Raw genomic sequence first — 22,631 nt, 5'->3', positions numbered from 1 at the left:
GAGATCCATATTTATTTAGGCAAAAGCAGGCCACAGACAGACTTACAGAGGATTATGGGAATGACTGTACATGGTGGGCCGTATGGTGGAATTACAGACATGGCAGCAGCTGGTGATGGAGATTGGGACATGATGGGGCCACACTAACCCATGATCAAATTTTAATTCCCAAAACTACAATACAATAGCAGAAATACTGCCTGCTCTCATTTATTTCCAGGAATCAATTAGTAAAAAAAAATTAAGACTCACCAGAGTTCCTCTCTGAACATGAGAGTCAATTCTTGATTATTATTTTTGATTTTGATGTGTTGTTGGTATTTATTATTATTATTACTACTACTATATGTCCTTCTTGTTGCTGTTGTTGTAGCTATATAGTTTTTTTATAATTACATAGCCTAAGCATTTGGGGACAAATACTGTAATAATAATGAGTATTAACTTGTGAAAGTTTCATAAGAATACCTCATATTTTATAGAATTAGTATTCTTTTAACCCTGTAAGCCAGTATCTAGCAAAGTCTACAGACCTTATGAGAAACAGAGAAACAAGTGCAGCCATCTTTAGAATTTTCTTTTTGAACTTCTGTTTAAGAGTAATTAGCTGGTGAATTGGATTTACGTTTTGTAGAGTTAACGAAAGTTATCATGAGCATTGCAATATTCGAAGTGTATGTCACAACAAACGTCAGTAGACCGAGAATTATATTAAAAAAGAGCGGTGCATGCATTAAGATAAAGATTAAAGACTACAGCCAAGTGGTTTACATTATACTGTTGCATGAGCAATTTTCCGTTAGTCCCAAAATCTGATATAGAAGCTTATTTCTGCCACGAAATTTAAAAAATAAAAACGGTCATTGTAACTTTTTCTCAAAAATGTGACTTTATATCTCACAATTCTGCCTTTTTTTTTTGCACAACTCTGACTCAGTTATGAGTTTGTATCTCAAAATTCTGACTTTTTTCTTAGAATTGAGACATGAACTCGCAATTGCCATAAAAAAAATACAGAATTGTGGCAAGTTTATTTGCGCCAATGAATTTAAAAAAATAACAACAACAACAAATTTCAATTGCTAGTTTTTGTCTTTCAATTCAGACTTGTTTCAACAATTCTGACTTTTTTCTCAGAATTGCACGTTTGTCTCGCAATTCCACTTTTTTTTTCAGAATTATAACATATGAACTCACAATAGCCAGAAAAAAAGAGAGAATTGTTAGAATTGTGACCCGCTTGTTTCCGCCAATAATTTTTTTTTTTAATTCTTGCAATTACGAGTTTATATCTAGCAATTTTCTACTAGGAATTGCGAGTTTATACATAAAGATTGTAAGATATAAACTTAGAATTGCAAGAAAAAAAGTCAGCATTGTGAGATAAAAAGCCACAATTATGTTTTTTATTATATTTTATTTCTTTCTTTAATTCTGGGGCGGAAATAAATTTCATTAATCTGAAGACTTTGCATGTCCACAAGAAAGTTGTCAAGCGAACAAGAGAAAGGTCTTTTCTGTGTGTCACTTTAACTTCTACACACAGGCAATAGTTTAATGTCTGTCTTAGATAATAAAACGTCTTATTTTAAATTAATTTATTTTATTATGTAGCAGTATAATTAGCATGCAGAGAAAACATAAAGTTGATTTAATCACCATGATTTGATTTATGTTGCGATGATGACAAGACGACTGTACATTATCCCTTACAGTCAATAATTCAACTTTAAGGTTACAACATAATACTAATAGCATATTTTTAAAGTTACATTGTTTAATGTACACTGCCCTGAAAAAACACTGGTCATTGTTCACTTGCAGGACACAAATATTAAAACGACAGACATTAGCACCACTTGCTGGTTACCGGTAGTAAGTGACAACATTCTGAGGCAATCCATCCAAGGATTTTATTCACTAAAACAGAAAATCTGAAGATTTTTTCTAGTTCTGGATGTTTGCTCAAAACAGACTCATCTGATAGATAGTTTGCTCTCAGCTGTTTGAAATACAGTAGATTATCCATATTATCTTTTAATTTATTTAACACGACATGTCAGTGCAACTAAAAGCAGATGCTTTGACCATTTTTCTCAGATGTGAGAATCTACAGATGTGGTCTTTTCCGTATGACTGCCTGTAGATGCTGCAGCTGAGCCAGGTTCATGCTGCCGCCCCCACACACGATCATTACCAGCGAGTCGAGCGGTTTAGGAAGGCGTCCCTCTTCCTGTAGCCTCTGGATGACACCGCTGTACACTGCAGCCAATGACGCTCCGCAGGCCAACTCCACCAACACTCGTTCCTCGTCTGGATACAGTATACAGTAATCGACTGCAAAGCAAGCTTTGTTGTTACTGAGCGGTTTGATTGCCTTAAAGAACTTACCCAGGAACAGTTCCACTGCCTCCAGGGCCTGCAGATCTGTCACCACCTCTGAAATGGCATTGGGCCGTTTGCTGTACTCAAACGCTTGCTGGCATGCCGTTTTTGCTCCCAAACATGTCGCTTCACTAGTGGTTTACAGAAACATTTAGATGTTCAAACATAAAATGTGGCAATTGTTCATGAATGTGAGATGATTTCTTAATTTGTACCTTGTAATGTCAGGCAGTGTAACCAGATCTCTGGCTTTCAGAGCAACACTGAGACAATCGGCACCCACGGTCTCCATACACAGGACAGGCACATCTCCCCAGCCCACCTCATCCAGCCCTTCCATTATCCCACAAAACAGACCTCCCCCCCCTATGGACACCACTATAGCTCCAGGTTTGGATGGCAGTGAGGCCTTGAGTTCATGCACAATGCTGGAATGGCCTTTCCTAAGAGATTTTTTTTAACAGCTTTTCAATTCTTGTGAAGTCCAAAATCATGAAAATATAAAAAACATAAGGTTGTACGTGATCAAACCACTTGAGTTCATTTCTTAAAAATGCTATATTTACAAACTCACCAGACTAGCGGATGGTTGAACGGGTGTATTACAGTAAGACCTTCACTTTCAGCCAAACGTAGGGCCTCAGCGTTTGCATCATCCCATACCTACAATATCAGATAAAGATCTGTCATGTATATATGATTTAGAGCCGGATAAGATGGCGTAACTGCGTAATATCTAGAATAAAGGCATTTAAGATAACTGTGGTGGTACTTTGCTCTTGCCTTGCCCGCAACTTTGACCATAGCTCCCTGGTCCTTAAGTTTCTGAGCTACCAGTTGGGGCGTTGACGAGGGCAAAACAATGGTGGCTGGCAGCTTGAGTTTTCTTGCTGCATATGCTGTGGCCATACCAGCATTACCACCTATACACACAGAGACAGAGAAAATGTTTGAAATATAATTTTCATCACATACTTTTGTTAAAAGCATAATCTGATATGTTCAATAAACAAGTGAGAATGTGAAAATGTTAGTTTATTTAAAGCTTATTTTCTAAAGGGCCCCAGGGCCAAAAGTGCCTGCAGTTAAGAAACACCCTTATACAAATGGAAATACAATTCAATGTTTACCATTTTACTCACCTGAAGAACAAATGACACCTTTTGACTTGTTTGAACTTGCAACCTTACAAAAGGAATAAAAATCAATTCGAACATCAGAGTAATATGCAATCGTTCCTTTAATGAGCGCTAGAGGGGAGTGCGAGCGCACAATAGACTACTCGCCGTAAACCTTCACGTTTGTCTTGTTAAAACTTGATATTATCCATTCTAATTTTGAAATTTAACGCGTTATAACATTTACAATTATGGGGTTTCATTCATTTTAAGAAACGCAGACATATTTTTTCCTCACATTTTGACACATGTATCCTATTCCACGGATTTTGAAGGAACCGGTGGGCTGCGAGCCCTCCATCTTCAGATACACGGTGGTCCCGATCTGCTTAGACATGGCCGTGCTCTCGAGAAGTGGAGTGACGACATGAAATCCAGTTTGCTTTGACATTTTTCTCAAAATTTTCTGAAATGCAAACAGTTAATAAGGAAAGAAGTGGACTGGTGTCCGGTCACGGTGGGTAAATGCATGAAGCGCACAAACATTTGATAGGTTTTCCGCGTTTGAAAGCTGGTTACATCTGGTTTTCTTAAGTCTTAGGCAATCATATTCCGTTTAAACATCAAATATACAGACAAGGCGTCCACTCACCTATTGCGTCGCGGTGTCATATGACTCTCTTGAACGAGTATTGCATGGAAGTTCAAAGTTCGTTTAATGAAAATAAAGTAACCCAAGCACTAATCAACGAATGTCCAAGACCTTTAGATAAAACATGACAGCTTGCACAGGATCGATATGCCCATCCCTACACGGTGGTCCCGATCTGCTTAGACATGGCCGTGCTCTCGAGAAGTGGAGTGACGACATGAAATCCAGTTTGCTTTGACATTTTTCTCAAAATTTTCTGAAATGCAAACAGTTAATAAGGAAAGAAGTGGACTGGTGTCCGGTCACGGTGGGTAAATGCATGAAGCGCACAAACATTTGATAGGTTTTCCGCGTTTGAAAGCTGGTTACATCTGGTTTTCTTAAGTCTTAGGCAATCATATTCCGTTTAAACATCAAATATACAGACAAGGCGTCCACTCACCTATTGCGTCGCGGTGTCATATGACTCTCTTGAACGAGTATTGCATGGAAGTTCAAAGTTCGTTTAATGAAAATAAAGTAACCCAAGCACTAATCAACGAATGTCCAAGACCTTTAGATAAAACATGACAGCTTGCAAAATTATGTAATGTAGGTTAAACTAGGGCAAGTTACTCATTCATGAGACAAAGTGCGCAATGATCCTGAAAGTGAAAAACCTAAAACTGCCATATGGACATTTTTATGAACATATTGCTAACGGCTTGCTGATTGTTTTTACTTCTAAGGTTATGATAAGCATTTCTTTTCAAGCTAAATAATTAAGTTAAAAAAACAAGTTCATTAATACAGTAAAACACATTCAAACACTTCAGTAATATCATGCAATGAACTTCACAACAAGGCATCAGTATTGCATTTATATTTCGAGACTGAAACCCCAAATGAATTTTTAATCTGTGCAATAGACAGCATCACTCATACTCCTGTACAGAACACAGGATGTGAAAAATCCAGTCAATACAACATGTGACTTTGTCCCAATATGGAAATTTTATTGTGCACATATACATGACATGTTGCATAAATGGCTCTTGTATGGCAGCACAAACACTAGGCAGATCCTGCCGGTTTTGACAGCCATATAAGCCTATATCAAGCTATTTAAATAATTTATTTTTATTTCAATTAAATAAACAACCCTTAAAGAGGGAAAAGATCATGTAGCATAAAAAAATAAAAAATAAAGCCTGGCTTAAATTAAGCATAGGAATATAGGATTTATGTGATATGTTGTCAATATCCCCTGGTTGATGGAAAACAGCCACTGCATTAGTTTTTATGGCATCAGTTTTCTTTCCGAATCCTTTTAAAACTCAATTCCTCATAGACAACTACACAATTTCACCTCCTCAAGCCACATAATCCTCCACACTTATACGTTTCCAAGCCAGTCCACTTCCTTATTATCCATCAGTAGCTTGACCAGCCTCAAGGCCTCTTCTTAACACTTTCTAGCACCTTCCTTCCTTTTTCCTGAATCAGCAACTTCCTAACCGTGGGAAATGAAACATCAGTCCCTTCGGTTTCCTTTTTGCTTGATAAAAACCATAGAGCACAAAACACTGGAATCCAAGACTGCATACTCTGTCACCAACTCTTATCATCACATCCACATCCCATTCTGACAGTTACATCCCACTCTGAAACACTCACACACACATATACTCAGGAGGTTTGCACTGTGGATGAGGATAGAAAAGCTAACATTTTCCTCAACAGAGATATGGGTAAGAGGGACACTGCAAAAACAACACATCATAGTGACGAATAAAATCTGGGATGCAAACAGAAGACCTCTGAATTCCCCACTGTTGGGTAAATCCATCTTGTCCGACACCAGACATGCGCCATCATCTTGCCACTCCTGTGGGCTCTGTGTTGTGGTCACGGGCCACGGCAAAGACAAGCAGAGCGCCATCCCGCAGCTTCATGCCAAGTGCTGTTACAGGAGGTTGCGCTGTCTCTTCTGGCCACCTATGCCAAGGAACGTTGCCTGGGTTTGATCCTTGGGTACAGCTACAATGACAACAGATTTGATTTTTTCCTCACTTTACAACAAATACAATGTGTTAAACAAATTCAAAAATAAATGTGTGACTGAACAGATATCCTACCCCTAACAAGTTGCGTGGTACGTAGCCCTCTTTTTCATCAAGTCTGGCCCACCACCACTCTGTCTCGCTGTCATCCCTACGGCTCATGATGGTGAGAGCATCGCCCTCATAGAAGGATAGCTCATCTGCACTCTGAGCTTCATAGTCCCACAGGGCATATACTGTCCCTTTATTCATTACACCCAGTTTCTCCTGCACACCTGGAGGGGAAACAAAGAAGAGTAGAATTAAAAAATCATTTACAGCCACTATTCTAGAAACGCACCCTTAACAATAAAAATAACAACACCAGTGATTGCTATAGATATTACCATATAGAAACTGAGAGCACTGGACATAACCCTCCTCCATCTCTTCGCACTTGTCTGCTGCCGTCTCCACGTCACTGATAGTAGTGGCAAAAATGGCAGCTCCAGACTCCACCAGCAACTTGCAAAGATGAACATTATTGCATGAAGCTGCACAGTGCAGGGGCGTCCTGATCACAAGTGAAAAAGAGTTAGCATCTGCGAACTTCACTTAATAAGAATTGGTGTTTGTATATAAAATGACGGTTATTCCCTAATGCAGACAAATGTGAAGAGATAAACCATCAGACCAAAGTGATAGGCCTCACCATCCATCACTATCTGCTACGTTGACATTGACCCCAAAGTCCAGCAGGAATTTCACAATATGGTGGTGACCTGCACATACTGCATTATGGAGAGGCGTGATACCTTCATCATTTGGAGTGCTAGGATTGTCCACCTGAGGATGGGTCAAACAAACATGTCGATGTGAAAACAGTTGACAACCTCCTACTGAGCCTAGTTCAAGCATACAAAGTAAGTGTAAGGGGCGTATGGCAGCTGAATTGTACCTCATAAATAATCCTTTGCACCAAATCAAACTCTCCCTCCAAAGATGCATCCAAAAGCAGTGCAAGAGGATTGAACTTGACCCTCAAGCCATGACCTGTCCTCTCAGAGCCGGGCTTCTTCAAGTTGGTGCGCTTGAGCTGAAATGTGAAAAATTCTATTAGCTTTCAAATTTTGAAGAATATGAATATTCATATATTGAATAAAATGTCTGAGCAAAAAAAGTCAAACAATGAATACATTCCTATGCAGAGATAAGCAAACAGCACTGTCTAGATGGCAAACCAAGATTAGGATTAAGGATTGCTGCAGGACTCTTTATATGAATTTTGCTTGCAAATCTCACAAGACTTTTTGCAGAATAAGGGGTTACATCTAGACATAACCCTAGCCAACAAGCTAGTGCCAACTCACCGTAGATACACCAGGAAGAGTGCCTGGGTGTGCTGCGGACCCTCAAGCCATGACCTGTCCTCTCAGAGCCTGGCTTCTTCAAGTTGGTGCGCTTGAGCTGAAATGTGAAAAATTCTATTAGCTTTCAAATTTTGAAGAATATGAATATTCATATATTGAATAAAATGTCTGAGCAAAAAAAGTCAAACAATGAATACATTCCTATGCAGAGATAAGCAAACAGCACTGTCTAGATGGCAAACCAAGATTAGGATTAAGGATTGCTGCAGGACTCTTTATATGAATTTTGCTTGCAAATCTCACAAGACTTTTTGCAGAATAAGGGGTTACATCTAGACATAACCCTAGCCAACAAGCTAGTGCCAACTCACCGTAGATACACCAGGAAGAGTGCCTGGGTGTGCTGCGGTGTCCTGCTCTGCAGGGGAATGAGGTTCTGGTACTGGGCTAGGTTCTGTGTCTGTAACATTTGTGTGGTTGTTGTTATGATTGTCCTCATGGGTGTCCTTAAGAGAATGGTCTGAGGCATCAGCAGAATGGGCACCCCCTGAGTCACTAGATAGATGTGTCAGCTGGTTCTCATTATCAACAGCTGTTGGTGACACAGAAGAGGTGGGAGGAGGGATTGGGATTTCTGGCTCTGATGAAGGTTCAGCTAAGATGCTTGACTCCATTAGGTTCCCATTGGCAGTGTCCACATTGCCCAGGGTTGTGGCCATGTAGTTCAGAGGACTGTCAGGCTGGTAGAAGGGTGTACCACCCACTCCACTCTCAATGCCTCCTGCAAGGGTGTTGAAGCGCTGATATAGGAGCTTCTGGATGTTAGGTCCACTGGGTCCTTCAGGTTCTGTGATGGAGCTTCGCTTCTTTAAAGGTCGGGGAGCATTGGATAATTTCCTTCTCAGCACCTCCAGGTCAATGTCACTTTGGTAACGGAGAGGGGAGTGGGCCACAGGGGTCAGTTTAGTAGGACTGAGAGGGCGAGGGATGTTCTCCACACTGGGTGGAGGTAAGGGAGTGCTTTCTTGGGCCGCCTCTCTGTAGACCTCATCTGTGGAGGACTGCTGGTAAGGTGGAACTGGAGAAGGAGAAGTGGAGCCTGGTAGGACTGGTTTTCCGTATACTGGAGGCCAATGAAGAAAAGCAAATTCAAAAGAAGGGAACATACATAATCAAAGCTAATTTCCATACCTATGTCTGGGACTGATGCAACAACTTCTTACCTGCTTTAACTGCAGCTCTGCTGCTGGAGTAGTTTTTGGCTGTAGGCTGCTGCAGATACATATTGTAGATTGAGCTGGAGTTCATAGTGGCAGGGCCCTTCCTTGGAGACTGGGGCCGGGACCCCCTGTCTGGAATAAAGGGACGTACTGCCACAGCAAGAGGAGGCTCTGTCCTTTCACCCTGAGGGAATAGAGCTGACCCAGAGTGAGGTGTAGGACTGGGAGGCACTGTTATCCGCTGTTGGATCTGCTGTGAAGAGGAACCAGAGGCAGGGAGTGTTCTCTGCCAGCCTATGGTGCCAGGAGCAGAGCGAGGCAAAGAGCTGGTGGCACAGACTGTGGAGTGATGGCCTGCACTGGGATAGGTTCCATAGATGGGTGGAGGCTGCTTAGACAATGCTGTTACTGTCCCTAACAGCTTAGGGGCTTCCTGAAAAGAGACAAAAGCATGAACAAGACTCAATGTCTTTCACAAAAACACTTGTGCTTAAGCACTAAGGAGACCGTTTAATCTCACCTTGTCTGAGGTACCCATCTTGCTTGTATGATCTTGACTTGTGTCCTTCCAGTCTGGAGGTTTTAGATGAACCCTATTATTGTTGAAGGAGGGCCAGATTGCATCATTAGCTGTAGGAAGCGTAGAAGTATAAGTTAGATGGAAAGAGACAGAGACGTATATGCTCTTTCTCCTGTCAGCCTCATTATGACACAGACTGACCTGCTCAATGGGTCATTAAAGCAGGAGATGAGTCTCAAATGGGACTACACTCACATCTCTGACCCCTGTGACAACAGGACACTTCTAATCAGGGGTTTGAGTGGGGTATATTTTTGTCCTGTCCTCTACACAGACCCAGCTCTGTTTGGGTTAAATGGATTACTAAGCCTATGTGTCCAAGTCCACTGCTCTGCTTGGGCGATGACGCATGTTTATCCCATTCGTCTGACAAACACGCCATCAAACTCACTAGCAAGTCGACTGCCAAGTCCCACAAAGGAAAAATGCAGTGAAGTAAAGGATTAAACTATATCAAATATGGGGGTTTCTTCTCTCTAAATAGGTCAAATCCTTCTAGTGATTAAATATGCTAAAGGATAAATACAGTCTTTTGTTATGTATTCGTAAGGCCAGCCTTACATCTTCATGACTACTAAAATAAACATTGTTAAGTAATTGCTACTTTTTTCCACCAGTTCAGTTCAGGGTTTTAGTTCAGGATCCTGTGGATCCAACTTCAGTGACTACTAGGATATGGTAAGTGTACTGCTTTTTAAGATGAATAATGGGTGGGGCTTAAATTCCCATTTTATGCACTTGGTTTGTCAGTACCCATGAGGTGAGACATTATGTATAGGACTTACCTCATTGGTACTGACAGACTAAGTGCAAGCTAGTGTAGATTGATTATCTCAGTGCGTGTTTAAAAATTAATGATCAAATCAATTCACAATTTCTTTATATATTATTTAGCTACAACTGAAAATGAAACATGCTTTTTAAATTGATTTTAAAAGTCTTAAGGCAAACACAAGACAATGTCTGTGTTGTAAATAGAAGTCCAACCCTGTTTTATGCATTCTGATCAAAAATTTCTTCTTGATATCATGCCCAAAAAACTCACTAGAAGTACAGTCGGAGTCTGTGGGGGCCTCTGGCCTCTCTCTAGGCTCTGAGGATGGCACCAGAGGGTCCACTATGATGTCTAAGTCTGAGACCTTCCATGGGCCTGCAGGCATCCTCACCCTCTCTTCCTCTGTCCCGCCGCCCCCACATATGTGACACACAAGCATGACAAACGAATAGGGGGAGGAGAGGAAAAGGTGACAGACATGAGAAAATGGAAAAGCATGTTAGCAATAAAGACTGAAAAAACAAACAAAAAGATGTTTTAGTGTGACGTTAATGAGAATATCTGAATAAAGATATGATTCAAAACTTGGTGTTTAGCAGCTGCCCCTTTTAGATGGAAAGTGATACTGCATAACATGACATATCAGGAAAATGAGAGAAGCATAGAAAGAAATCTGAACTGAGCTGAATGATTGATTTTACAGCAGTGGTGAGAAAAGATAAATTTTCAGAGACAGCTTTCTGCTCTTGAGTGATAGATATACACAGCCTTCAAGAAGTTGAAGACGCAAACAATGATATGATACATCTTTCATCATTTATGTAGTAGTATCTTCCTGAATGGGGTCATGAACCTTGTAAACCCATTTGATGCTCATCATTTTTACCACAGAGAGCTTTTATATGAATGTTTTCTGCGTGAGAGTACCAAGAGTGTTGTCGATGCATTCTTTGGAAAAATCTCCAGAATTCCTGTTGTATTTTTTTGTTACAGTCCTAGAAAGCAGCAAATGCAAAAGTAAAACGGTGTCAAGGAATAGGAGGAAAGACTGACCTGACTTGGAGCGAGCATGGTTGATAGTAGCAGAGGTGGAGAGAGACTGTGGCTTCAGGGGATCAGGCGGTAAACTGTAGCCTCCTTCCTGTCGCCCAGGCACCGGTACCTGGATGTAGGGACAGACTGCTGCCACTCGCCCGGAACTGCCTGGAGTGGGCTGAGGGGAGGGAGGACCACTCATTCGGCCAAGCTGTAGAAAAGAAGATTGGTTAATCAAACAGATAAGTTTTAAAGGCTAGTCAATATGGTTCTAGTTTTTACACCTAAAATATTTAGCATATATATCAACAAATATCCTTGAAATGCTATTTTGTATACATCTGGGGGATCAAACTCTTTGCTTTGATATTCTTTGTGCTTAAACTGCGGGGTTTAACCAATTCTAGGGTATCTTTAAAAATGAAGCAATGGTTTACAATGCAGCTTAATGTAATATCACAGATGTGGTGCACTAACTGTGCGTGGCAATACAGTTGCAGGCTATTTCACTTGCCTCTGCTTTTTTCTTGTAGAGACGCTCTCTAAGGTCCCCAATACGTTTGTCCATCATGGTCACCTCCATGTTACGCTTGTTAAGCATATCCTTGTGTTGCTGTAGCTTGCTGTTCTGTTCCTGATTTAGCTTGTTCCGGATCTAAATGTTAATACATGTCATACACACGCATACAGAACTGATGATTTTGTTACTGCATTTGAATATTTTACCATCTCATCAAATGTCACATGTTTATGCAACTAATATCTTTGGAATTTGAAAACACGCTTGATAATCTGAATATTTTATGCAGTATCACTTTTGGGTGCAAAATGTACCAAAAACAACTTCAGAGAGGATTGAGGAAAGTGTAGCAAAACAGGAAAGCGCATTAAAATCAAAGTCTTTCAAAAATTCACTGGGGAATGATGATCAAACAGCGTTAATGTATTAAAAGAAAGTTTTTTCCTATTATGTTTCCCAAGTGAGACCAATATAATTAAGATAAACGGAGTTGTATTTTTTTTCTGATCTGACTGTGGCTAGTTTTTGGTCATTAGAGTTGTCATGAGTTGACTGCAATTGAACAAATCCAACAAATCGTCTTAATCTCTCATTCTTTATTCAAAAACGTTCTGTACTGTAGTCTCTGTGCAGTAAGAAGAGAAAATTGACATTTAAATTTGTAGCTTTTTTTAGCTCTGTCTAAAGCACAAAATGCCTACCTGCAGTTCCTGGTAGAGTTTACGTAGTTCCAGTGCAGCATTGCTGGTCACCGGTCCCCCCAGAGACTGCAGTCCATTGAGACGTCCCCGTTGCAGATCGTCTAGCTGCTGCGTGAGCTGGTCCACCTTTAGCATGGCTGACTGCAGCTCTGCCTGCTTTTCCTGGAACAGGCTACTAACATGCTCAATTTCTGCAGCTGAAAGACACACATGAAGCATTCCAATTATAAAAATACTATCTTTGTGTGCAAATGGATGCACAATTGTTGATACGCTTCATACACATATTAGTATCTGGATTTTTCGAGTGGGTGTGTGTAGTGTGTAGGAGTGAGGTTCAGTGCAGAGTGCTGCTTGGTCAGATGTCCACTCCCCAAGTCCACATGTCATAAGACAAATTCTAAATAGAGAGGAATGTATTGTGATCTTTAATTTATCTCATGAACGTCACGAGGGGTGAAATCTGCCGCAGGCTCTTCCACACCCCAACCAGAAAGTTCAGAGATGCTCCTACCGACTGATCCACTGCCAGGAACACAGATGGAATGGATGGCAAAAGCAACTGGAGCAAGGGATGAAATTCCACTGTGTGGTCTAACAATAGTAAAAAAACTGTTAGCTTCAGACCTAGCTGTTTGATTTCTTTAGAGGAACATTTTTGTTCACAGTTTCCTTGAAATGGTATTATGAACGTATTACAAGGACAATCCCCCTGGAGAATGTTCCTTGCTCAAGGGCACAATAGTGATGGCTTATGACTCGATACTTGTGAGGTCTGAATGAGCAACTTTCCTGAATCCAACCCTGAGACTTAAAGTCAGCATGAATCGGAACATGTGACCGATTTTGTTCCCTATTGTGACGTATATCCGAATTAAACGGCTTCTCAAACAAGTATAAAACGTAGGCTTGAATTTGATTATGACTTGATTTTGTCCATTGGGAATTGATAGGATCACTGCCATTTGTAAAATTGCTACGATCGTCGTTTGATTGACAAGTTGTTGGAGGGAAGGGGTTCAAATTGTTTGGCCATTGGACCAACTTTTTGCCCAGCCCTTGTGCCAAAATATACGTAATCAGAGAAGAGATGAGTGAGGTGACGTTCAATTTTGATTTCATGTTGACTTTTACCACTATGCCACAGCACCCTGAAAACACATATCAGATACTTCAGTAAAAAATAGATATTGTACTTGGTATTATAGTCGATCATCCAAATAAAAAAAACATACTATTTTAAAGTTTTGAGAGAACATTGTTAAATCCATTTATAAAGTGAGTTATCTCTAAAGTATTTTGAAGTCCGTTAACATGGCTGTACATACACAGGTTGCCGTTGATGAGTTTGCTGTAGTCCACTTGGCCCCTCATGGCACGGACCTTCTTGAGTTTAGCTTCTTGACTTTCCACTCTTTCCCTCAACCTCTGGAGCTTCTCGCTCTCAGACACGGACTGGCCCTGATGTGGGTCCTGCTGCTTCAGATACCTCAATCGTTGCTCCTAAACACAGAGAGGTGAGGAAAAGGGAAGAGAGGACAGGAGAGGGTAACGGTCAATCTCTAAATGGGAGGGAACATGCTCCACAGATCATCAAAACAAACACGTCACCGGTCAACAAAAGCCCTTTCACACACCTCACTACGCACAGTGGAAAGCTGCGAAACAACGAGATGTAAACAATAAGGAAGGACCAGGTAAGATGGTAAAATAGAGAGAGGAAACAAAGAGACGGGAAATAAAAGAATTTCAGAGCATACAAAGACAAAGGTTTAATGTTTGCAGAGAATCTATTACATGTATCTTACTACAAAAATGAAGGCAAATAATACTGTAATTACTCCAACTGTATGCAAGTTTAAGTTATGTTTTTTTTGTAACATAACACCCAAAATGTGAATGTATGATGAATGAGACTAAAATAGAAAGTGGAGGGAAACACAGGCAATTGTGCTGACTAGCACTTTCAGGTCTGCTTCAGAATGAGCAAATACAAAGCCAGGCCTAACCGTCCCAGAGTGTTGACTCGACACAATGCAGTGTTAAATGAACAGACGAATAAGCAAAGCATGTTTTTAACGGAAGAGCTACTATGTACTAAAGCTACATAGAACATGTTTGTGGAAATATACATGCACTTTTTTCCTCTACACAATGAATAAAGTCATCTATCCACAAAAATTCTATATAAAACCAAAATTAATAAAACAGCATTTCAACAAACACCTCTACCTGAAAAGTTCCAAACAGACATGCATTTTTTTTTTTACCTTACAACAACAGGTCGATGAACTCTTGATACTCGTTCATGAAACACACAGTCGCATATACTTCAGAGATCATAGCTAGGCCCTGTGTCGCTTGTCTGCAAATTCCAGAGCATTCTGGTACTTTTTCCCCGAGAACTGACTACACCTTCACGAACACGCGTACATGAACCCACAATCTCCAGTGGTCTTAACGTCCTTCCTCTTCCTGACAGCTGCAGTTCCATGCTTGATCTCATTTCCTATGTGAATTGAGTCTCTTTCCTGTTGTTGCTTAAGGAAAATATCTTTGCGTCCAGGCAACATGCACAGTTCACCTCCACCGCTGACCTAAGTGTGAAACTCAACTACAACACACTGACCTCAAGACAATATCTCAATCACAAAGACAAACGGTTCTCAAAACACAATATCAACAGAGCTGAATAACCGAATGACGCCGGGCTTGAGTGCACTAGCTGCACATTTAAAATGCAAATCATTTAAAAGGCTTTTAGAAAATTCCGGACATGGCTTCATGGAACCAGGCTAGTATAATTAATCAAACATGACAGTTCATGCACTCCAGATGATATGACCATTCACGTACAGTATGCCCCTTTTGCATGTGTGTACGTACACCTGTTTATGCCAGACCACAGCGGTCTTAATTTTAAAGTCAGCAGATCACCATTAACAGATCTGAAAATGAAAGATGCATATCTTAACACAAATAAAAGTGGCATTTTGGAATTTGTCAGTTTCTTCTCAATTTAACAGTTCAGACATAAGAAGAGGAAACGGATCTGAAGACATGAATAAATAAAGAGATGTGAGGATTCATACGGCGGCGCCTACCTTAGCTATCAGCATCTGCTGCTGAGCTTCGATCTGCTGCTGCTGTCGCATTGCCATCTCCTGCAGCTCTGACAGCGTTAACTCCACACGTGGATTCCCCACCTTCACACAAACACAAAGTATCATGGAAATAGCTTTGCGCACAAACAGGCTGAACTTCACTTGTTCAAACTAATCAAACTTGCAATTACTTCATGAAATCTCTACAACAAAATAAAAACCGCCATCTTTTGAATTAAACATGGTTTCAAACTAGTAGTCAACAGACTGTATATAGCCAATGCTGAAAATACGTCATGCAAATTAATGATGACAAATGAGACGTAAACAAAATTGCTGAAATGACATAAAAATTTTACATATTTACTCAAAAATATTAGAAAACATAAAATAATAACTAACTAGGCCAAATTTTGACCGCTTTGGATCATATCAAATTCAACCAATTTTCAAGCAGACAATATTCAAAATAAATTCATAGAGTTGCGAAGGTTAATTTAATAATTTATTGTTAGGCACATCTGCCAGTGGTGAACTTCTTAAAAGATCATTATATTTTACGTTTTGTACATTTTCTTACTAATTTAAGCCAGCAACAGACCACCATTGTCCATTTTAAACTAGTTAAGACTAATTTAAACTGGTCCAAGCTGTTACTTTCAGTATGTTGACAGCTGCATGGCTCTGGGTGAAAATATCTGCAGTAAACAACAATTCAACAAGTACAGACAAACAAAAAGACGCAGCTAGAAATCACCACAGAATCACGAGGAAATGCCTAGAGAGAGCGAACAGGATGCTTACAGTTATGCTATGTCCTGCAATTGTGTGAACTCACCTACAGTGGGGCAAAAAAGTATTTAGTCAGCCACCAATTGTGCAAGTTCTCCCACTTAAAAAGATGAGAGAGGCCTGTAATTTTCATCATAGGTATACCTCAACTATGAAAAACAAAATGAGAAAAAAAAATCCAGAACGATATGAGCAAATACATACACACTCAATAACACAAGTAACAAGAGCTTATGTATCCTGAAATTTCATAAACAAATCCGAGATAGTCTTTCTGTCTGACACGTCAGTATAGCAGACATTCAAAATAAAGGAGTCATTGGCTTTTATCAATTCCCATAACTGGCTCACTGCACACGTGTTATACTTATAATGATTAAAACATCTGACAGGCCCTAGTGAGTCAGAGCACTGTGAAAACCTCATTTTCGAGTGGAGGGAACATTTATCTAAATGATCTCATTGAGGCATCACTGAGATTTTATAAGAAAAGTCAATGTGGCAAGTCCATGTTAAAATTGGGGCTGGCCAGTTAAGATGGAATCGTCACTAGATATCCTGTGAGAGGTCTCTGTGCTTTCAGATAAAGTAGAAATGCTCAACTCTGAATGAATTTTTCTAGTCAATATAACTGCAGTGAGGTCTGTAATAACTGGAAAAATCTATCTGTTAATATTCTAATTTCATCTTAATGGCTGTTGACTGACTGACTGACTAATGCAGGACCCCCTAGAATCAGACATTTGAAATCATCCATTTTTGCTCATAGGTGCTCAGTTCTGCTGCCAATGACTTAAATGAATCACTTGATTAATTGAATGCTGATGCATTAAAGTCCTCTTGGGAAGTTTGTATTTATTAGAAGTCGTAATTACGATGGCAGATGTGTTCAAGTCACTTGGTCGAAGTAAGATGGCGATGTACCACTTCTATAAACTTTCTTTTAACTCTTCTTATACAAAATAATGAATAAAAAATGCCAATCAAGGGTGTTTTTGCTTTTCAATGGTTTTCTTTGGGGGCGTTTACACAACACCATTTAAAAAAAAAAAAAAAAAAAACGGAAAAACTTTATGCGTTTTGGCCGTTCATTTACACGACAACTGCGTTTTGTCCTGAAAATGCAAACTTTTGAAAACAGGTTTTAAATTGCAAGGTGTAAAAATGATAATATTATGGTCTCCGTGTAGACGACAAAAACCCAAATTTGTGAATACGGTGACGTCATGCACATATGCGTATTACATGTTAAGTCTATAGGTACAGTGGGGCAAAAAAGTATTTAGTCAGCCACCAATTGTGCAAGTTCTCCCACTTAAAAAGATGAGAGAGGCCTGTAATTTTCATCATAGGTATACCTCAACTATTCTAAATACAGTTCTTTGGATACAAGGTACTCCTAAATACAATCTTTCTGAAGTGACTTTAGCACACCATAAGTAAATCCTGGGAAAGCACTACTGGGAAGGAAACACTTAGCCAAGCGTCAGACAACACGTGTCAGGCAACATTGCGTCATCCGTAATTTGTTTCCATTCTGTTTACATTACAGATAATTTACCATCAGAAAACAAAGGCTTTCTCTGCCATACAGAATACACATTCTTTCAGGGGAAAATCTCAATTCTTTCAGGGAAGGCCGTTCTTAGTAACCTTGGATGTTCACTCTGTGGAAGGATTCGCCTGAAATGTGGTACTATCCACAGAAAATGAGGTCACCCCTGGGGCCGTTCTGGTGTTGGTGAGCACCTGGTGGCTCTGAGGGAACAGGCCCTACTCAGGAAGAGATCATTCACAAAGTATTAAACACACTCACCCATTACATTATGACCCCATGCAGCATAAATTGAAGTATGTGAGGAATGTTTTGAAATATCTAATGTGTGACTCTGTGACTACAGCATATACAGTTATAAATGTTTTACATTTATAGCCAATAGTACCTCATACAGTGTTATCTACAGGAAACATAATTCTCTCTTTACCTCACTCCTTTTCACCCTTTTTCACCCATGACATAGTCTATTAGGTCATCGCCTGCCCGCAGCCACTGCTATTCATATCTTGTCTGACAAATGAGCCATAATTAGAGTACTTTTAGTCCCTCCTGTCACAACAACAATTCTCACAAATGCACTTTTTGAGGTCTGACATGGCAGTTACTGAAAAAAATGTCAGTTTGCACCGAGATTCAATTCATTCACACTTATTGTATCACAATTTTATAGAAAAGAGAATCTGCTTGATTCTGACACACCTGTAAATGGGTAGCTGACAAATAACATAGGGGAGAGTGAGGTAATACGTTTTAGATTGTAAACTGAGCACAATTTCTATCACATAACCAAATATTCAGAAAAGCCCATTATCTCTGTGTGATTGAGAAATGCAAAAGTGATATAGATTTTATGAAACAAACTTATTTTGGAATGTCAAAGTAAATTTTCTATGTGGCGAGTAACATGATTTAATGTCAAAACATATTTATCCAAGACTTCTATTTTATCCAAATATATATCAACCACATTGGTGCATTTTCAATATAAAACATGTAATCTATAGCCCATGCCATGAATTATTAAATAAAAGCATTTTCCCCAGAATGTCAGCTCTAGGGTAACCATTAGTCAACTAATAGTGATAATGAGCTCTTATATTCTAAATTAGCAACAATTGCAAAATAATGACAGTTGTGTCATCATGGATATTTAAATAATTTTAAGTATTGTGCATGCAATGTCAGACTAGTTGTTGTTATTGTTGTTTTTCACCTTTCTGGAGCTCACATAAATGGTTAAAAGAACAATATCCAATGTAGTCTCTCCACTGAGATCACTAAAACTGCATGCATAATAATTATACATATGTGACCCTGGACCACAAAACCAGTCTTAAGTCGCTTGGGTATATTTGAAGCAATAGCCAAAAAAAACATTGTATCTTTTATGCCAAAAATCATTCGGGTATTAACTAAAGATAATGTTCTTCCGTAAATATATCAAAACGTAATTTTTGATTAGTAATATGCATTGCTAAGAACTTCATTTGGACAACTTTAAAGGCGATTTTTTTCTCTCCAGTATTTAGATTTTTTTGCACCCTCAGATTCCAGATTTTCAAATAGTTGTATCTCGACCAAATATTGTCCTAACAAACCATACATCAATGGAAAGCTTATTTATTCAGCTTTCAGATGGTGTATAAATCTCAATTTCCGAAAACGTACCCTTATGACTGGTTTTGTGGTCCAGGGTCACATATAAAATGTAGTTTAAAGTAGTCTAATTGCAGATGAACTATAGCATTAGCCACACTCACTGTTTGAAATGTCATGTCAACTACCCAAATATTACATGTCAACTGACAGCATTCCTTCCCTATACATACAGCTGTGATCTATCAGCTCATATAACTACACAACAAAGTAACCTGATCCAGCACTTTGACACTTATCACAACTGGTCAATCCTTCTTCCTATTGCTCAACAAACGAACAGGCTGAAAATCTGAGTAAACCGGTTCTGTGCTTCACAAATCAATGCTACACAGACCAACGCATAAAGAAACACTTAAAAGATGAACGCTGAAATTACCTGGTGAGAATCCCAGGTTATTCTGCATGATCGGACCTTAATTTTGCTGCATTGTCCTTCAGCTGTGAATTCCTGCACGGTCTCGACGTGGTTCCACTCCATTTCTAACAGTCAGGTGCGCGTTTCCGAGTCTCTTATGAGAAAAGCATCGGCACTGTGTGGACGGATGCAGTGCAGCTGTAGTGTCTGCGGTGTTGTGCTCGTTATGAGACCCCAGAGTCACACTCACAGCCGCAATCCCCTCTCCAAAAAGCAGGAGTGAAGTCATCCAGCACATTAGCGATGAGTCAGGCTGTCAGTGTCATCCCCACTCCGCGCAACTGACTTTGCGCGTTTTTGCTTAACGTTACTATACATAGTTAGTCTCGTGACTCTGATGAGTAATTACAGTACATGAAACACTAAAATGTTGGAAAGAAACGCGTGACCTTTGTAAAATGTTAACGTGAATGTGTGATGATGGAGACTGCGTAAGTCCCCCCCAAGGCTCAATTTTGACATGCAAGCACTTCTCTCTCGCTCTTGATGTGTGTGAGTGTTTCTCCTGCCCGGAGTGGAGACTGCAGTAGTGATGTCCGATTCCTCAACGAATCGTTCGTTGGAGTCGGATCTTTTCAAAGAATCGGTTGAACAAGTTTACAAACCCGGTCTAAAAGATTGATTTAAGAGTCGGTCGCTACCCTAATTAGGCTACTTACAGTTAAATACCGCTGTGCCCTAGTAAAATATCACTTATAAATCCTTATGGGACTGACATATACGTGACGTGACGTGACATGTGGCCAAGTATGGTGACCCATACTCGGAATTAGTGCTCTGCATTTATCCCATCCAAAGTGCACACACACAGCAGTGAACACTCACACACACCGTGAACACACACCCGGAGCAGTGGGCAGCCATTTATGCTGCGGCGCCCGGGGAGCAGTTGTGGGTTCGGTGCCTTGCTCAAGGGCACCTCAGTCGTGGTATTGAAGGTGGGAGAGAGCGCTGTACATTCACTCCCCCCACCTACAATCCCTGCCGGTACGAGACTCGAACCCACAACCTTTGGGTTATGAGTTCGACTCTCTAACAATTAGGCCACGACTTCCCCCACAGCCTTATACCCACCTGAGAATCATTTTCTCTGATAATTTAAGCAAACAAATCATGTTTTTCTATCAGATGTTAAGAATCAAAACTAGCCATGATAGATTCACGAATGAATCACACTTTTGATTCCAAACGGGTTTGCAAAAAGGTCTAAAATGATTTGCTCAGTTTGATTCATTAAGACGGTTCACTCACACACTGAATCGTATATGCAGTAGGGGTTGCACCGACTAATGCCGAGTTCACACTGCACGATATTAGCCCGATTTTTCACTCGCCGACAGGCGTTGTGAAATCGCCGACAAATGCTCGACATCGGAGGCAAATCGGTGCTCGTGCCCGCGAGTGACAATCACGCAGTGTGAATTATCAAAGACGCAATCTGAGGGAATCGCCGACAGGTCGCCGACGCCTGCGAAATATTTGGCATGCTAAATATCTGGAGCTGTCGCTGATTCACAATCACGCTGTGTGCAATGATTTCTGACTGAAAAACACATCAGCGATGACCTACAGCCAATGAAAAACCAAGATACAGGGCAGAGGGAAGTTCGGGAGGAGTTATAGACCAGAATATCAGTATTTCAATAGATATATGAACAATTATATCATACAGAAACAAGCACAAACATTTGCTTGACCAGCCACAACATCAGCATAACAGTTACTGCAAAATTATTTACCTGCAACTCTCTTTGCAGAACACACAATCCCTGTTCCCTGCATCTCCCTCCTGCATAATCTGTTTTTCTTTTTCTCCTTGTAGCTGGAAATCAGCTCACAGACAATTTGCGAGCTATATATATCTATTTAAAATAATTCCAGTCTTGCTCGCGAGAACTCCGGTCTGACGCATGCGGGTTCTCGCGTTATTTCCTTATCACTTCTCGCGTGTGTTTTGTTGTGAAACGTAGTTTGTGGACCAGACAGAGCTGTCGGCGATTCTTCCTGACAGTGAAGTCATGCAGTGTGAAACCCCCTGTCGCCGATCCATCGTGCAATGTGAACACAGCAGCAACTGACTGCTACCCCAGATAGTCACGCAGTGTGAAAACAACGGCGATACGACGAGTTTGAAAATCGTGCAGTGTGAACTCGGCATAATCGACTTCAATGCTCTGCCATGACGCTTTAAGCTTGAAGTCGACTAGTCGCTGGTCCTATAGAGGGCACAACAGGATAATAAATCTTTGAAGGACTTCCACATTTACGCTCCGTTTCCAAACAGTTCAAATGACAAATAAATGCATACTCTGAAAGCGCTCCACAAGACATGTGTGATTATATTACTGGATGCTCGAAATTGAACGGGAGAATGCACGTTTTAAACAGCTTATTGTACAGGAAAATTAATCGCCGTTCTAATCTAATGCGCTGCTGCACTGTAACACACACATACAGGCTACAGACAGTAGCTCTACATCACATTCAGCGCGGAAATGTATTGTCAACACTGTTCTGTGAGTTCTCAATAAAATAGCTTAGAAACTGAAAAGTTCAAGCACATATTTGAAGAGTTCAGATGCAAAAGCCTCTAAGTGCCATCTGAAAATTTCTTCTAAAATTAGCATTTTTATCAGGCTCCTATGTTTATGTTCATTTATTTCACTTTAATGGCATAGAAAAGGACCCACACATTGCCATTAATGTGACATTTCTGAAGCTAAACA

At 40.2% G+C, this 22,631-nt stretch overlaps 2 protein-coding genes across 10 annotated transcripts in view; both read right to left on the bottom strand.

Moving 5' to 3' along the window:
* Window positions 1-1,443: 1,443 nt before the first annotated feature.
* Window positions 1,444-4,262, bottom strand: LOC107564965 (serine dehydratase-like). 2 transcript variants are annotated; one of them, XM_016250154.1, is made up of 8 exons: window positions 4,156-4,262; window positions 3,802-3,969; window positions 3,528-3,570; window positions 3,169-3,308; window positions 2,960-3,048; window positions 2,601-2,828; window positions 2,392-2,516; window positions 1,444-2,313 (listed from the first exon to the last, which is right to left on the bottom strand). In XM_016250154.1, the coding sequence occupies exons 2-8, from the start codon at window positions 3,952-3,954 to the stop codon at window positions 2,111-2,113; spliced, it is 981 nt and encodes a 326-aa protein (XP_016105640.1). In that variant the 5' UTR covers window positions 3,955-3,969; window positions 4,156-4,262; the 3' UTR covers window positions 1,444-2,110. The 2 variants fall into 2 exon arrangements, with proteins under 2 accessions (XP_016105640.1, XP_016105641.1); XM_016250155.1 differs by lacking the exon at window positions 4,156-4,262 and having other exon boundaries at window positions 3,802-4,109.
* An 863-nt stretch (window positions 4,263-5,125) lies between these two features.
* LOC107564963 (apoptosis-stimulating of p53 protein 1-like) overlaps window positions 5,126-22,631 on the bottom strand; it is a 46,669-nt gene continuing 29,163 nt past the window's right edge. For 4 of the 8 annotated variants that reach the window (XM_016250147.1, XM_016250145.1, XM_016250148.1 and 1 more), the window contains 16 exons: window positions 15,482-15,583; window positions 14,015-14,035; window positions 13,706-13,880; window positions 12,378-12,574; window positions 11,671-11,811; window positions 11,175-11,367; window positions 10,392-10,523; window positions 9,287-9,396; window positions 8,770-9,199; window positions 7,918-8,669; window positions 7,587-7,643; window positions 7,135-7,215; window positions 6,889-7,022; window positions 6,584-6,750; window positions 6,273-6,472; window positions 5,126-6,174 (listed from right to left, as the gene is read on the bottom strand). In XM_016250147.1, coding sequence (XP_016105633.1) covers window positions 6,133-6,174; window positions 6,273-6,472; window positions 6,584-6,750; window positions 6,889-7,022; window positions 7,135-7,215; window positions 7,587-7,643; window positions 7,918-8,669; window positions 8,770-9,199; window positions 9,287-9,396; window positions 10,392-10,523; window positions 11,175-11,367; window positions 11,671-11,811; window positions 12,378-12,574; window positions 13,706-13,880; window positions 14,015-14,035; window positions 15,482-15,583 — 2,934 coding nt within the window. In that variant the 3' untranslated portion in view covers window positions 5,126-6,132. Of the gene's footprint in view, window positions 6,175-6,272; window positions 6,473-6,583; window positions 6,751-6,888; window positions 7,023-7,134; window positions 7,273-7,546; window positions 7,644-7,917; window positions 8,670-8,769; window positions 9,200-9,286; window positions 9,397-10,391; window positions 10,524-11,174; window positions 11,368-11,670; window positions 11,812-12,377; window positions 12,575-13,705; window positions 13,881-14,014; window positions 14,036-15,481; window positions 15,584-19,866; window positions 20,384-22,631 lie in introns of those variants that run through there. The other 4 variants (XM_016250150.1, XM_016250151.1, XM_016250153.1 and 1 more) reach the window with 4 other exon arrangements.

The sequence above is a fragment of the Sinocyclocheilus grahami genome, unplaced genomic scaffold, assembly GCF_001515645.1.
Source record: "Sinocyclocheilus grahami isolate Dianchi unplaced genomic scaffold, SAMN03320097.WGS_v1.1 scaffold972.1, whole genome shotgun sequence".
In the NCBI taxonomy this organism is placed as follows: domain Eukaryota; kingdom Metazoa; phylum Chordata; class Actinopteri; order Cypriniformes; family Cyprinidae; genus Sinocyclocheilus; species Sinocyclocheilus grahami.
The sequence above is the reverse complement of the archived record's forward strand: the minus strand, read 5'-3'. Positions and strand labels throughout refer to the sequence as shown.